This window comes from Leucoraja erinacea, chromosome 3 (assembly GCF_028641065.1).
Source record: "Leucoraja erinacea ecotype New England chromosome 3, Leri_hhj_1, whole genome shotgun sequence".
NCBI lineage: Eukaryota > Metazoa > Chordata > Chondrichthyes > Rajiformes > Rajidae > Leucoraja > Leucoraja erinaceus.
The window spans coordinates 43,900,100-43,916,832 of NC_073379.1; the positions used below are offsets into that span (position 1 = coordinate 43,900,100).

At 38.4% G+C, this 16,733-nt stretch overlaps 1 protein-coding gene across 12 annotated transcripts in view; it reads left to right on the plus strand.

Annotated features, from left to right (window-relative positions):
* Positions 1 to 15,517, plus strand: part of LOC129695542 (nuclear factor 1 B-type-like) — a 291,616-nt gene extending 276,099 nt beyond the window's left edge. For all 12 annotated transcript variants that reach the window (XM_055632563.1, XM_055632569.1, XM_055632560.1 and 9 more), the window contains one exon: positions 8,015 to 15,517. In XM_055632563.1, the coding sequence (XP_055488538.1) occupies positions 8,015 to 8,144 (130 nt within the window). In that variant the 3' untranslated portion in view covers positions 8,145 to 15,517. The remainder of the gene's footprint in view (positions 1 to 8,014) is intronic.
* Positions 15,518 to 16,733: the final 1,216 nt, after the last annotated feature.

Genomic DNA, 16,733 nt, shown 5'->3' on the forward strand with positions numbered 1-16,733 from the left:
AACCTGTATGTCTTTGGAGTGTGGGTGGAAACCGAAGATCTCGGAGTAAACCCACGTGGTCACGGGGAGAATGTACAAACTTCGTACAGACAGCACCTGTCGTCAGGTTCGAACCGAGGTCTCTGTAATCGCCCTGTCCCACTGTACGAGTTCATTCAAGAGTTCTCCCGAGTTTTCCCTGATTCGAACTCAGAGATTTACGGTAATGGCCGCTCGCAGGAACTCGGGGTTCTCGTAGACATTTTTCAACAAGTTGAAAACCTTCACGAGTTTTCCCGAGCTTACCGCGTTTCCCAAGTACCTGCCGTTAGCGTTACGAGCCGCTAAGAGATGTCCCCGAGCTCCGACGTACCCGCTACGTTCATTCTATGTGGTTCCACGAGCTCGGGAGAGCTCTTGAATATACTCGTACAGTGGGACAGGGCTTTAAGGCAGTAGCTCTACAGCTATGCCACCATACCGCCGTTATTGAAACATAGAAGGTCTGGCAAGGTAGATTTTGAAATATTTCCACCTGTGCGTGAGACTTGTATTAGGGGGCATAAGGTGCAATAATTTAAAACTGAGGTGGATAAGAATTTCTTCTCATGGAGCGTGGTGATTCCTGTATACCTCTATACCTAAAGGGATGTGGAGACTAGATCAACAGACATGTTAAAACAGGAGGTAGATAAACTTTCGAATGACCAGAGAGTTATAGACTATGTGGAAGTGCTTTAGAAGAGGATTAGGTCCTGGGCTATACCAGCCATGATGATCGCAAACAGCAGGGCAGGTATTGTGAGACAGGGGCCAAGTGGCCTGTTATTGCTCCCATTTTATTGTGTATAATATGTGCATTTATCAATCTGAGAATACTGTGGTTTATGCCATCCGATTCATGTGTCCAGAAGTAATTTTTCCTTCAAGTTTCCTCCAGACATATGTTTTATGACCTCAATGTATTTTGTGGATGCTGAGCCAAAACTGATTGCATCTGGTATGTGTCCACAGTCTCATTTAATGAAGGCCAATATGAATAATTTTCTTCAAAAGCATTATCTGTTAATGATCTTTTATAATATTTATAGCCCACTTATCCTTCAAAGTTGCAGTCTGGTGTTTAACACTGTCAATTTTTAATGTCGCTAAAATGTGCCTGGTGTTTTGCTCATCAATTTTAATCATTTTAATTGCCCTGCATTACAAAATTTCCATTTTTGAATTTGGTTCGTTTTTTGGGAAAGCCTATCCAGCAACAGAATCAAGTAAAATTCTTATGAAATTTTTAAAATAGTCTTGTACTATATCTGCAAAGCAATGCTTTTACGTATTATCTAACATTCTAGCATTGATTGTTTCAACTAATGTTGTTCAAGGGCATATAAAACCCTTATTCAAATATAGGCTGTCACAAAAGCATCAATAGATTCATTACCAAGATTGTGTGACATGGTTTGAAATGCTGGCAAACATGCAGAAACAAATTTTGTGGAAGACATGACTTTATGTATCCAAAAACAAAGTTAAATCTTTTATCATGTAATTATGCATCCAATTTAATTTATGTTTAATCCATCTCATGACAATCAATATTAGAGTCATATCCAAGCACATTTTTGCCTTGAGATTTCTCCAAAAAAATTACATAGTCGCTATATAGTGATATTCAAGGCCTCTTGTTACCTCATCTAATGCTTACATTTTGATGTGAACATTACAGTCAAGGTTAACATTTTAAGTACCCTAATTTGCCCTTGTGTTTACTCAGTCCTCCTGTAGTTCATATGTTAAACATATTAACATACTGGTATGAGTAGACACTTTCAGAATTATAATTCAGCATCAGCAAAAGATGTTTCACCTGGGCCCAAGCCAGGAAGATGTGTGAGTTGAAGGTATTGGTGTGCCCAAGTACCTGATCTATGTGGTGGAGCTCAGGATTACAACAGTGCCACTTGTAGACAGTAGAGATTGTAAGCATGGTATTCCATTGGATGTTTAATGATCATTGATCTATATTCGTTGACTGAATATCAAAAGCAGCACATAATTTGATAATCCATTTCATATTAAGAAAGGAACAATGTAACTTGTAACATGTAGTTGCATAGAAGATTTATTAATTGTAAGACATAGCAAAGAAACAGGCCCTTCACCCCACCGACTATTGATCACCAATTCACACTAGTTCTATGTAATCCCACATTCGCACCCACTTGCTCCACACAACTGTTCACCAATTTGGCTGCATTTCTCCATGTATAATATTGTCCTAATTAAATTTCATACTCATAATAATCATCATAGTACTTTACTAGCCAAGTATGTTTTGCAACATGCGAGGAATATGATTTGCCATACAGTCATGCCAATAAAGAGCAATAAGACACCCAAATAAAATTTTAACATGGCCAAATGGCCTAGCAGCCCAGAAGCCTTTGCTAATTGCTCGTTTCTAAGCTTCCCCCCAGTTTCAGTAAAAACACTGAATCAAGCACTTGAAACAACTACATTTTATTTTACCAAAAGCGCGTCATAGTTCACACACCGTACCTATCCCACCGTGGGTATGATCCTCGTGCTGCCTGGTGAAGCCCTCTAGGCCTAGCTCGGACAGAGGCACTCCAGAAGTTTACGCGGTGCGGAGCGCTCTTCCAGAAGATCGACGCTGAGCCTCGTGATCGCGGACTTTTATATGTCCCGGGACATCGAAGGGCCGAACGACATGGGGGTGGTCTCTCAATAACCCAATTACAGATATCGATTAACCCCATACATAACAGGCATTTCCCTAACCCAATGAGATAACAGTTCAAAACATTGTATTCACAACGGACTTCGAGATGCAGTCAACTTGGAAACATTTACCCTGATTAGCAGAAAACCCAGACAAGGCTCAACACCTCATCCAATCAACACTTGGCAAAGTCAAACTCTGCAACATTATTTACAACTATTTACAAGGTGTATGTCTGGTTTGCAGCCATCCAATCCATTCTATGCATTTTGCACCAGATTGACAAGGTTTGCAGAGTAATTCCAATTTGACCAAATCTCCCAGCAACCTTGAAACTTAACCCCATTTTGAATTCCTAGCTGGTCCAATTTAGCCAGGATTAACACCTTTACTCGATTTTAGTGGCCTGGCCTCTCCAATTTGGCCAGAATAACAAGTTCTCCTAGTACCTAGAAAGCAGACTATTATCTAAATGGTGGCCGATTGGGAAAGGGGGAGATGCAGCGAGACCTGGGTGTCATGGTACACCAGTCATTGAAGGTAGGCATGCAGGTGCAGCAGGCAGTAAAGAAAGCAAATGGTATGTTAGCTTTCATTGCAAAAGGATTTGAGTATAGGAGCAGGGAGGTTCTACTGCAGTTGTGCAGGGTCTTGGTGAGACCACACCTGGAGTATTGCGTACAGTTTTGGTCTCCAAATCTGAGGAAGGACATTATTGCCATAGAGGGAGTGCAGAGACGGTTCACCAGACTGATTCCTGGGATGTCAGGACTGTCTTATGAAGAAAGACTGGATAGACTTGGTTTATACTCTCTAGAATTTAGGAGATTGAGAGGGGATCGTATAGAAACTTACAAAATTCTTAAGGGGTTGGACAGGCTAGATGCAGGAAGATTGTTCCCGATGTTAGGGAAGTCCAGGACAAGGGGTCACAGCTTAAGGATAAGGGGGAAATCCTTTAAAACCGAGATGAGAAGAACTTTTTTCACACAGAGTGGTGAATCTCTGGAACTCTCTGCCACAGAGGGTAGTTGAGGCCAGTTCATTCGCTATATTTAAGAGGGAGTTAGATGTGGCCCTTGTGGCTAAGGGGATCAGGGGGTATGGAGAGAAGGCAGGTACGGGATACTGAGTTGGATGATCAGCCATGATCATATTGAATGGCGGTGCAGGCTCGAAGGGCCGAATGGCCTACTCCTGCACCTAATTTCTATGTTTACCTTCAAATATCCTATGCACGACTGCACACGGTGTCTGGTTGAATAAACACGCTCCAAGAGCACTCTGACAGTATTCAGAAACGTAAATGTCTCATGTCTCAAGAGTTACTCTCTAAACATTTAAGTTAAGGTTGAGTAAATTTTAAAACTAGTTAGGTGTTTAACAGAGCTAATCACTTTGTAAACTATGTTTGACACTTTTCCAAGGAACCTCTCTGCTTCAGGCCAGAGTTTGGTCATCCACTAAGTATAGATATACACCGCTGTCAATTTTTGGAAATAATTTCATTATAGTATGAAATATACCCCCAGCATCTCCTAAAGTAAATTATTATTCCATCTGTTTCTTGTCTTGTTACTCATTAACCAAAAATGCATTACCATTACACCGTTAATATTTGGTTAAAGAGTTTTACAGCTTATTGTACAGAGCCCTAGTGAGACCACACCTGGAGTATTGTGTACAGTTTGGTCCCCTAATTTGAGGAAGTACATTCTTACTATTGAGGGAGTGCAGCGTAGGTTTACAAGGTTAATTCCTGGGATGGCGGGACTGTCATATGCTGAGAGACTGGAGTGGCTGGGCTTGTACACTCTGGAGTTTAGAAGGATGAGAGAGGATCTTATTGAAACATATAAGATTATTAAGGGTTTGGACATGCTAGAGGCAGGAAACATGTTCCCGATGTTGGGGGAGTCCAAAACCCGGGGCCACAATTTACGAATAAGGAGTAAGCCATTTAGAACAGAGACAAGGAAACACTTTTTCTCACAGAGGGTTGTGAGTCTGTGGAATTCTCTGCCTCAGAGGGCGATGGAGGCCAGTTCTCTGCATACATTCAAGAGAGAGCTAGATAGGGCTTTTAAAGATAAACAGAGTCGGGATAGGGGAGAAGGCCAGAACGGGGTACTGATTGGGGATGATCAGCCACGATCACATTGAATGGCGCCGCTGGCTCGAGGGCTGAATGACATACTCCTGCATCTATTATCTATTGTCTATAGGTGTCTATTTATTTATACCTTCACAGGAATGCTGATGTTACTGGCAAAGCCAGCATTTATTGCTTGTCCATAATTGCCCTTGAACTGAATGGCTTATTGGGTCATTTCAGAAGGTCAACCACATTGATATTGTTCTGGTTGAAACCTAGATCAGATAAGTTTAACAAATGTTCTCTTGCAAGAGACATTAATGAACCAGTTCTTTCTGAAGTGGAATCCAATAAGTTTGATGTCACCATGACAGACAATAGGTTTTTAAATGGGATTTGAACCCATTTTTCCAAACTATTAGTCAAGACCTTGGGTTATTGGTCTAGGAATCTGATGACCATGCCACTGTACTCCATCTGGAACATATTTTTCCTGATATTCTCTATGACAAAAAGCTTCCAGATGGATGAATATTGAATATTTTGATCATCTCAATAATCAGTGTATTTGTTAAAACATAAAAACTTAATTCTGAATATCCTTCCAATGCATCGATTTTGAATTCCTTATTGATCTCGGCTATGCATAAAACTTATTCTGCTAGAATAAACACACGCCCCTTAGACTTCAAAAAATATTTGAATAAAACAAAACTAAAGGTTTTAGAAATTTGAATCACAAACAGAAACAGCCGGAAATAATCAGCAGGGCAAGCAGCAACTGTGAATAGAAAAACAGCCAACATTTCAGCTCAATGACACTTCATAAGAACTGAAATGTTGACACTGTTTCTTCCTTTATAGACGCTGCCTGACTTGCTGGGTACCTGCGGCATTTTCATCACTCCATTGATTTAAAAATATTCCATTGAATTGGAAATATCCAGAGACTGTTAAAAATGCTGTCAAGATCCGTCTACTGTTTCTGTTTGTAATGCTGAGAATATCTTCCGCTCTAAATTTAGTTAGTTAAGGAGTAGTATGAACGCTACAAATCATTTTTAATTAATCAAAAAATAAATTGCACATCTTGCATGTTGTATAGTATAATAAAACTTGCTCCAAACTGAAACAGAGATGCAGCAAAAAATCTGCAATTGCGGAAAACTAAAGATGCTGAAAAGGAGTGATATAATGAAGTTCGAACTAATAATGTTAATAATAATTGTGAGGGTTACTGTAAGTTGAAGAAGTCAATTAGTGGGAATAAAAAACAATTTCAAAAATGCCCAGCAGACAATATTAAAGGATAGAATAAGACCTCTTACAGTATATAAAATATTAGTGAATAATAAAATGCTTTGTCATTCAATTAAGCCAGGGTTCTCACCTGAACCTGCTGTCATATTTGTCACATAGCTTTTTTTTAAAAATATTGAAGACATACTTAATTAAAAAATACCATTAAAATAATATAATTAAAGTAAACCAGAAGCAATTAAATACATTTCAATAAATGTAATTATTTTTTTAAACTTGCCTCTCTCCATCACAACCATTCCTCAGTGTTGAAAAGATTGGAATAGTTACACCTGTGCAGATCTAACCTCCAATAGTGAGTAGCACATAGTCATAGACCTATGCAGCAGGTAAAACATCCTTCAGCCCACCTAGTCCATGCCGACCAAGATAGCATACAGGGCTACATTTGCCTGCATTTGGCCCATAGAATTCCAAACCCTTCCAATCCATAGATCTGGCCAAATATGTTTTAAAAGTTGTAATTGTAACCACTTCTACAGCTTCCTTTGGTTGCTCATACTAAATAACACTACCCTCTAAGTGAGGGTCCCTAATGAACCTCTTACTATAAGCCCATGCCCTCTAGTTTTAGAATCCTCCACCCTGGGGAAAAGACAGTTATGTGGCGGGATTTAATGAACTGAGTATATGTGTAGTGGAAGAAAGAAAGATACAGAAAACATATGTTTTAAATAATAGAGACAGTAGAAAATGATTATTGCCACTGGCGGGAATCAGTGAAGAGGGTTGTTTCATTTCAAATCCTCATTAGCGGAAGTGAAGAGAGATAGGAGAAATTTGCATGAAGGGAATGCTTTGTTACAAGGAACTAAGCTATGGACCACAATGTTATTTACAGAGGACTTGGAGATATATTTAAGTAACAAATGATACAGTATTATTGAAGGAGAGCAAGACAGTGAGTTTAGTGCTAAGATTTGTGTTCTGAGTTCAAACGCCTGACACAGTTATAATGGACAAATGATACTTTGTTGCAAACCATTCATGATTCCAGGATATAAGAATCTCAAAATTGGTACCAGTAATTTATTTTTATAAACCCTGCAAGGTAGGTGCCACATGATGTCAGTTGTTTCTTATGTCTCATTATAGAAGTTTGTCACTTCCTTTGGAAAGCTATTCTTACAGATTTAATGGCAGAAAATGCTGGGAATGTTTTACAGTCAGGCAGCATCTGCAGAGGGAGAATTAGAGTTAGTATGTCACAGCAACAACCGTTCATCAGAACTGAGGTCTATTGAAATGACATTGTAATTAGACTACAATAAAACTCCGATAATCCAACACCCCCAGGACTTTGGTAGTGCCAGACTAACAAATGTTTCTAATTGGAAATTCTCTGGACTATTGGATGTTACTCGTGTAAATATACGAACACACTGCTATTTCATTCTTTTTTATATGTTCAATAGTAGTATAATTGATTTTCCATTGACTCCAATGGGTTTAAGGGAACAGAAACTGTACAAACATTATGGTCCTCACCTCTATCTTACTCACGCTCTTGACCTCTGATGTTCTAGACCCCAACGCCTGCTCTTGCCGCACCTCCGCCCACAGTCTAGTCCCTACCCTAGACCCCTCTGACCCACAGCCCTTTCCCCCTGGCAATGTGGACCTCCGAGTTACACTCTGGATAAATGAGAAAGTCATATGCCAAATCGTCAGGATTTGCAAACAACTCCATGCCAGATTATCAGAGATTTGTGTAGCCTCAAACTGTCATTGCTGACATTGGTATTTTTTTTCATTGTGCCGTAACATTTGGTTTATCAGTTGAGTTTTTAACGTGACTTCGCAAAATCAAGTGATAATTCTTAGATCTACAGTCCTGAATCAAGTTATATTTATTTACTTCTGTTTTCTTTTCTCTGCAGTCCTGGTACTTGGGCTAGCTTGGTCCCATTCCAAGTGTCAAATGGGGCGACCATCCTGCCAACGAATGTTCAGAATTACAGTTTAAACTTCATCAGTGAACCCTTCCTCCAAGCAGAAACAACAAACTGAGGACACGGAAGATCAAACCACATCTCCGGATTGTAAAGCAAAGTCTTCAGAAACACAGACTCACGATCACCAATTTCTTGCAAGCTTAAAATCTGCATAAATGGTATTTCATCTGTGATACCAAGAGGGTGATTTTAGTATTTGATGGTTAGGTGACAGATTATGTCTAAACAACCAGCCTTTATTGAACAATGGAATCCACTAGGGGACAATTGTTTAATTTTCAGATCTGATAAACATTATACACTTATTAGCTTTTAGATGTTTACGAGTTTGCATGTATAGGCAATTAGTGGGGTTCAGGTATCTTTAATTTTTCACTCAGTCCAAGTGTAGTTAAACTACAGCCCAGTCCTCCTGGTTGATGAGATTTGAATTTGTGAGGTGAAGGCTGGATGAGGAATGTACATGTAATTTTGTGTTTTCTACAAAATCGTTGTCTGAGGGGACAAAAAGCCCACAAAGCACACAATTAGTCTATGCACACTATGCTACTGCAGAAAACAAAACAAACAAAAATAAGACTTGGATGCAGTTTTAATGAATTTTGATGATTGGCTCCCCAAGCTGTTTCTGGTCACTGAACCATTTTTTCCTTTCACTGTTAATGCTTAGTATACAGATCTGAACAGAACAAATTTTGATGCAAGTCTGCATTTGGAAAAGCACCATAGTGTAGTTTGAAGCAGTAACTGTCCCTCAAATTTTCAGATGCTTTACAAGTATCTGAACACAAGAATGAAGCTCACTGATATATTTATGTTGCCCCCAAAATGTCAGTAATTATTTTAAAGAACACTTAAGAGGCAAGTGCAATTTAACATATCTGATTAAGGGGATTAATGTAAGTCCTTATGCCCTAGGACTCTAAAGAGGGGATGCAATATAACCTTTAAATAATTCTGAACCGTTCTTAACGTCCCCTTCGAATGTGCATTAATTAAGGAAAGAAAATAATGAAATATGGACACATCCTGCTGTGACTAGCTTGCTTAGGAAAGCAATTGAATGGAATTGAAAATTCTGCACTTGATTCCTAGTAATCCAATACCTCTGTGGAATTAAAAAAAAATGTAATATATATGTATCAGGTGTGTCAGGAAAAAAAAGCATGGCATTAGCAGTTTCCGAAGACACGGGCGCCAAGGTGAATTGGTGTCTCATGGAGGTATTGGTGAAGAGCACCGCAGTTTACAATGGCAACAGGGATGCAGCCGCTAAGATTTTCCGCACTCTACAGTGTAAACGCTATTTTTAATCACAGGGTGCTGAGTATTGCATGGTGCTTTTCTTTAGCCTTGCTATCTGCCTGATAGTGCTAGTGGCAGGACACCAGTGTGCATGGCAAGTCAATTTTGCCTCTTCCGTTTCTCTATAACTCTAATAGACCTATCCTTGATTTGCACGAAGTTATATAGTCCACATTACGTGCCTTGCCTTTAAGATAAAACAGTGACATCACTGCACACGTTTGCTGCATATATTATAGCTCATCCTATGAAATTTACCATTTGTATGAAAAAAAATTATTTTGTACTCCAGAGGACAGTGTGACATCACTAATTGTCAATAATCAAATACTTTGACTTTGTTATCTCATTTATAAAGCATATCATGGCTGTGTATAGTTGGTGCTTAAAATTTTTAATCAGCCAGTAATATTTTTCAGTATTTTTGGCAAGTTTTTTCTATTAATCTTTCATGTTTTTCATCTATCAATTACTTGTTTGGGAATTTTTGAACATAAGAATTATGCAATACCAAGTTTTGTCTATATAGGTAAAGCTTTTAGCTATATTGATTATCACATTAGTATGCAGATTAGGTGATGTTAGCTTTTTTTCCATTTTAATTGACCAAAGTTGGTGCTGCTTTCTATGCAGTATGATAGGTCCTTAAAAGATGGTTAGGGGAGGATGCTTAGGGGAGGGGGAAATTTTTCTAAAAGAGAATTCTACAGCACGGCTGTGAAGCAAAATGCCATTTGCCAGACGAAGGCTGCAAAGTAACTGTTCTGTCTGCTGTGACAAGCTTTCAACTTGGTCCTTCTATTGACTTTCCACCTGGGGTGCAAGATGAACTCATTGAATTAAAAAAAATATATATTAGAAAAAAATGTTGTCTTTTTCACTGGAGACAGGCTTGACTTGAGCTTCAATATTAATTAAGAGCCGGGATTTTCTCTTGTGAAAAAATTGACTTTGGCAGAGATCTATCACTCTGCTGGCCTTTAATTCAAGAAGCAGAGCTGCAGGTCTTAAATCTTCCATTCAATGTCCAACGTTGATGACTCAACAAAGCTGGTTTTCCTCTTTGCTTTAGAGGTGACTTACTCTATTCAGCTAGCAACTAGTTGTAGCAGTGATTTAGAGGAGAAATGATCTTCCTTTCATTTCTCTAATGTTCTGCTCAATTAAAACAAAATGAATCTTTTCCATTCTCATAGCACTTAACATTTTGGCTTCCCAAAGCGATTTATTTTATCGTATATTTTATTAATGACATCAAATCCGAATTGTTCAGTATCAATTTGGCATAAAACCATTTTTTTTCGTTTAGCTATAATCTCAATTCAACATGTAAACTCAATTTAGTTTCAAATATACTTTAAAACAAATTAAACCTTTTTTTTTTACATTAGCAAAAATATCAAATCAACATGTAATCTCAATTCAATTTCAAATATAATTTTTGACCAATTTGATTTTAATTAACTCGATTGATCATAAGTGGAAGATTATTAGATGCAAGTCTATATATTGCTTAAATGCAATAACAAAACCTGAGTGTTCTGAGGAAACTTGAGAACCCAGGTTAATTTTTTTTTAATATTCTCTGATTCTGAGCAATTATTGACTCTACATCAAACTATGTGTTGGAGATTGGGCAGAACGACAGGGCAACTGATTTGTTCTTAAAGTAACAAAGTCAATTTACTCAGAAAACAAAATCAATTTCAAGAGTAGTGGAAAGGGAAATTACAGCAACATTTCCTTATAAAAGCAGGGTTATTTCTCCAGGAAATTGCAGTGAGTGGAGGATAGTTTTCTATAAATTATGTGCCTAAAATCAGTCTCAGTCACCTACAGCAGTAAGAAGTCGAGACTTGATTCACAGGGGAATTCCCCAATCATTTCCACTGTACCTGATTATCGCATTGTTACCACGTGTTGCCAAAATTCTATGCCCGAATAACCTTCCTGTTCCGTTTATCTTCATAAGAAGAGGGGGTTAATGAAAGGGAGGAGTTTGAAAGTCAACCTTAAGGGATCAGAGGGCTTTGTAACTCAAGTCAAGTCTGCTCTCCTCCTTCGCCAGGATGCCAATTCTGACAAACTAAAGTCACCCCGTTCCATGTGCACTGTTTCTGCCTTTTGCTTCAAGTGCTTTGCAGCCTTGGCCATTTCCCCAGCGTGCTGTAAACGTTAAGGCGCAATAGATTGGGGAAAAAATAATAGCAAAGGAGACTTGTATTGAAAAAAAATCTGGCAAAAACAAATATCTATAGCAATAGCTGTGGGAGTATGATTCAAAGCATGGCATCTCAGTGAATAAGTGTTAGTAGATTTGTTATGGTTGTGTAATGTGAGGGGAAACAAAGAGGGGTCTTGAAAATGAACCACCTGCCTTGCAGACTGTAATTTGTACACTGTATAGTTTTGTTAAGAACATTTTAAAGTAATTACCCGTTTTTGTAATGCTAACATTTTTTAAATGAGTTAATTGGGGGAAGAAATAATTACACTGGCTTTTGAAAGACCAGTTTATTATACCATTTTTAAGAGAAAAAAAAAATCCTGTCTGGAAGCTGGACTTGAGTTAAAACTCTCCAGTTGCCTAATTTATATATTACAAAAAAGACTGTCCATATGCTGAACTTGTGTAATCCTATACTTAAAAAGTGTAGGTTCCTAATTTTTAATCCAGTTTTAAATGGAGAAAAGTTATATTTTATGAAGGTTATTTTGTTGTATTTAGTGTTGAAAAGGTTGGTTTGCAGAAGCATTTCATAATGTTGGAAGGAATACTGTCTTTTTATTAGTGTGTATGGCCTACAGTAAAAGTTTGTGTGAGTTTAAATGTTGGTATTTATGATTAGAGAGAAAGTGCACAAGGGGTTTGACAACAAATCCAGTACTGGCAACCCACCCAATGAATGAACCCAGGGAGAATTCCTGATTGATCTTGTACAGTGTTGAAACCACACTGGAGTACTCAGGGAGTCTTCCTGGGGCCTCTTGGCTACGGCACTGGTAAGGATTTTGTTTTTGTTGCACACCACTGCATTGCACTGGCACCATACAAAGATGATAGAAAGATATCCCATATACAGTGTACAGTATTCTGTTTTTGAAAGGACAATGCAATGTTGCTGGCAGTTAGGTCCCAAGATAGATACCAGACAAGGTTTAACTTTTCCTGTTAAAGTCTGCTGCTGATAATAACCAGCTGCATGCTTTGTGGAACTTCTTCCAATTTGATAGCAACATTTATTCCTGCTTATCTTTAATGTGTAGCACATGCAAGTTCAGAAGGAAAACAAGTAAGGAAATGGATTAAGAAAGGGTGCTGATTAACTCTTTCATATTTGCACTTTTAAAACTAATTCTCCACATACCTTTCAAGCAGAAAATTGCTCTTGAGCATTTTGTTTTCATTTTCTTTTGTTTTGAATTTTATTCTTCCCAAGCATGCAGGTGGCAGCTGATCAGACTTTACAGGAATATGCAGCAGGACAGCCAATGTCAGTGGTTTTTAACTGAATAAAGGTAGGTCTGGACCACTGATGTTGCTTTGTTCAGACCTGCAAAATAGCATTTGCACCAGTTCCCTCTCGCGGGCAGTGTTGGGGGAGGGTGGGTGGTGGGTTTGGCGCATATGCCATAGCAGCAACTTATTGTACTGTTTCCATCCCACAGTGCTTTTGCCACTTTGTTAGTAGTTAAAGGGGACATGTTGGAAATGGTCAATTTTCACCTTTTTGTTGCAGCTTTTTTTCTTACAGGATGTATTTAATAGAAAAAAAAAGTTTTGAAAAAACTTTCTCTAGGTTTGAGTCTCTGGAAATATCTGTATTTTAAGAATTTACTGTATGTTTAAATTTGTAAAAAATGGTCTCAGTATCAGTGGTGACTCTGTCACCGCACTCAAAAATTGCCTAACCACTCTGATAAAATCAGTGTTTTCAATCCAATCATCCATGAGTTTTGAGCCATTTGACCTTCTTTTCATTACAGTCTTAATATTATTTTTTTTTCCTGGTTATGAACTATTGCAAAGATCCTTCTGCCGATTTAATGGAAATGGACTGGATTAAGATTCCAGATGAAAAACCCCCCAGCAATAACCCCCCATTATAAATTATTGGCTAATTACATTTGGCAGTGTAAGCTGGCCACAGCATTTTTCTTTCAGCCCATGATATTATTTACTTCTAATTAAAATTAACATTGCTGACACTTTTAGCAAATCAGGCAGTGTACATGGAGAAGGAAAGATGGCGACACTTTGGGGATAAACCTTTCCCAGATTTCTGGAGAAGATATATATCTGTACTGGAGATGAATCTTATCTGGTAGTCTGGGAAATGATTATACCAAAACCAGTCCTTTGCCAGAGTTCTAATGATTATCTGAATGTTTCAGCATTTACTGTTTCATTTGTTTCAGATTTCCAGCACCTTTAGCACTAGTTTGAGTTTTGATTTATTATTTACTTGTTATGTGTACATCAGCAGTTCCTAAATTAAACTTGCACATTGATGATCTACTGCTAATACTGAGGCGTTCTATGTAACTAAAGTAGGGCAGTGCTTTTGAAGTAAGGTTATCCTTCTTGAAATGATAAGAATCAAATGTAGATGTTAAAGAAAGCATTGTTTTGTGATAGGTATGTGGTTTTGAGAAGTTTTAAACTCATATGGATAGTTATGACCGATCTTGTTAGATATACTGTACTATTGGGTGGGACCTTCTGAGGAATAGTTTCAATAAGTGCATGTATAATTAGAACATGCATAATAGATAGTTAGATAGACCACACCCTGACTCTAATATTCTCTCTTCTAAGGTAGTCAGCTAAACAGCAGATCTTAGCATCCCTTCTTCTTCCTAAAGCTATAGGGATGACTAGTCAGAACATGGCAGAATTAAATTACTTCCCTTGTGCTGCCTGGCTGGACTGAAAAGTTCAATGCTGTAGGATCTGTCCTATCTGCTGCAACAAAGCTAGACATTTCTCACAAATGAAAGAGGCTGCAAAGTCTTTGTGTTTAAGAGGCAGCAGTCAGGTCCACTGACACTGAAACCACTTTCATCACAGAACTGTTGTGTTTCTAAAGAAATAGCATGATGCATTTTTATTATCAAAACTGTGCTGCAGGGACTGATGTGTATTATCAACTGAAGGAACTTTGTTATAACCCTGGTCACTACAGCGTTGTATGTTCCATATATGGAGACCTTGGGATATTATATTGAATTATGTTAATGCAAAACGAGGATTTGAATAAAAAAATACCAGCATACGTTTACCAAAAATGTCAAACAAGCAGTGCCTGTTTAATCTTGCAGTCTCTGTTGAGTTCAGTTGTAAATCAATTCATTCAGACAACTTGTTTTCTGCAAAATGATCCAACTTGCAGAATGTAAGGGTAAATCCTGCCTAGCTGTCAGCTTCCAAGAGCTTGTTTACCTGCTCCATATTCACAAAGGTGGTTACACATATATATATTGCATTGATGTGTGTAGCAGCCCAAATACCATTTAAGTCTTGACACTGCGCATTGTACAGATATTCTTTTCATTGCGAGTGTGGTTCCCAGTCAATCTGCAGATGGGAATTCTGAGAGGAAGGGAAGGGAGCCCACTTGTAAGAACCTTTTGAGATCTTTCTCTTGAGAACAACTTTTGTAGGACTGTGTGTTTCCATAGATACATGATGCTACGTTTAGTACAGTAGTAGGTAACAAGTAGTCAGTAAGTGCTTGCTAGCCACGCACCAGGGTTGTTCCATTTTGAAACTTGTGATGTTTTAGTCCCGTACGTATTGCTATAGTTGCCAAAAGAAACAAAAGAAAAAGATAATTGAATTGGCCATGGGTAGTATAGTACTCTTGTTCAGCGTGTTTGAGTCCCGGAGTTCAGGATGGTTTAAGCCACTGAGAACTCTTCAGTCTGCCCATTATAGAGTCTAAACCTTCACAAGTTTTAAACTGGTGTAAATTCAGCTTGACTTATGTGATTGTAACTGTTATATCCAGCCTATACTGCTAGCAGCTGCTCATACTGCAGTCAATTACTGGAAGTGGATATGTTTCCTATGCAAATAAAGAAAAAAAAACAATTTAAAAATAAAAATGAGCTATGCTACAACTATCGGTGTTCTGTCTCTTTGTTCAATTCTGAGCTGATAAATGATCCAGTTTCAACAGAGTTTCAAATGTGGCCTTGACTGATTGAAGTACTATTGGATAAAATTCAAAGCTTAAAATTGATATTAAACAGAAGAAACATTGCAATTTGAATTTCTCACCGAAATTAACCGGGCTATTTCAGCCAATCTCTTAACTGGATTGACCTGTTAATTATGCAGGGTATATATTATATTGTTGCTGCCATTTACAGGTACTAATGAAGCAACTACTGGTTAGTCATAGAGTCACGCAGCATATGTCAGGACCTCATCAGCCCAACTTGCCCATGCCGAACAAGATGTTCCATCTAAACTAATCGCACCAAGGGCATTAGGCCCACATCACCATAAACCTTTTGTATCATGTAAGTACTTATGTCTTATAAATATTGTTAAAGTACCAGGCTCAATGACCTCCTCTGGGAGCTCACCCTAAGCATCCGATTCTTGATTCCCTTATTCTGGGTAAAAGATTCTGCGCACTCACCCTATCTATTCCCCTCATAATCTTATATGCCTGAATAAGATCACCCCTCAGCTTATTGTACTCCAAGGAATAAAATCCTAGCCTGCCCTGCCACTCCCTGTAGCTCCGGCCCTCAAGTTGTGGCAACATTCTCGTAAATCTCTGCTCTCTTTCCAGCTTAACAACATCCTCCTATATCAGGCTGACCAAAACTGAACACAATCCTCTAAATGCGGCCTCATAGGGGTTAGATTGAACTGACTTTGTCTTACCACTGTTTATCCACTTCACCTGTATTCACGGGCAGAGGGTGTCTGTCATATATAACACAGCAACAAAAACCTGGAGTAACTCAGCAGGTCAGGCAGCATCTCTGGAGAAAAGGAATAGGTGACTTTTCAGTTCGAAACCCTTCTTCAGTCAGGGAAAAGGGAAATGAGAAATATAGACAGTAATATAGAGAGATATAGAACAAATGAATGAAAGATATGTAAAAAAGTAACAATGACAAAGGAAACAGGCCATTGATAGCTGTGGCCTAGGTGGGACCGAGTACAAACAATGAGACTCACCAAGGTGATTGAAGCTGGTATGACTTGGGTGGGGGAGGGAAAGGAAATGTAAGGGTTATTTGAAGTTAGAGAAATCATCATTCATACCACTGGGTTGTAATTTGCCCAAGTGAAATATGAGATGCTGTTCCTCCCATA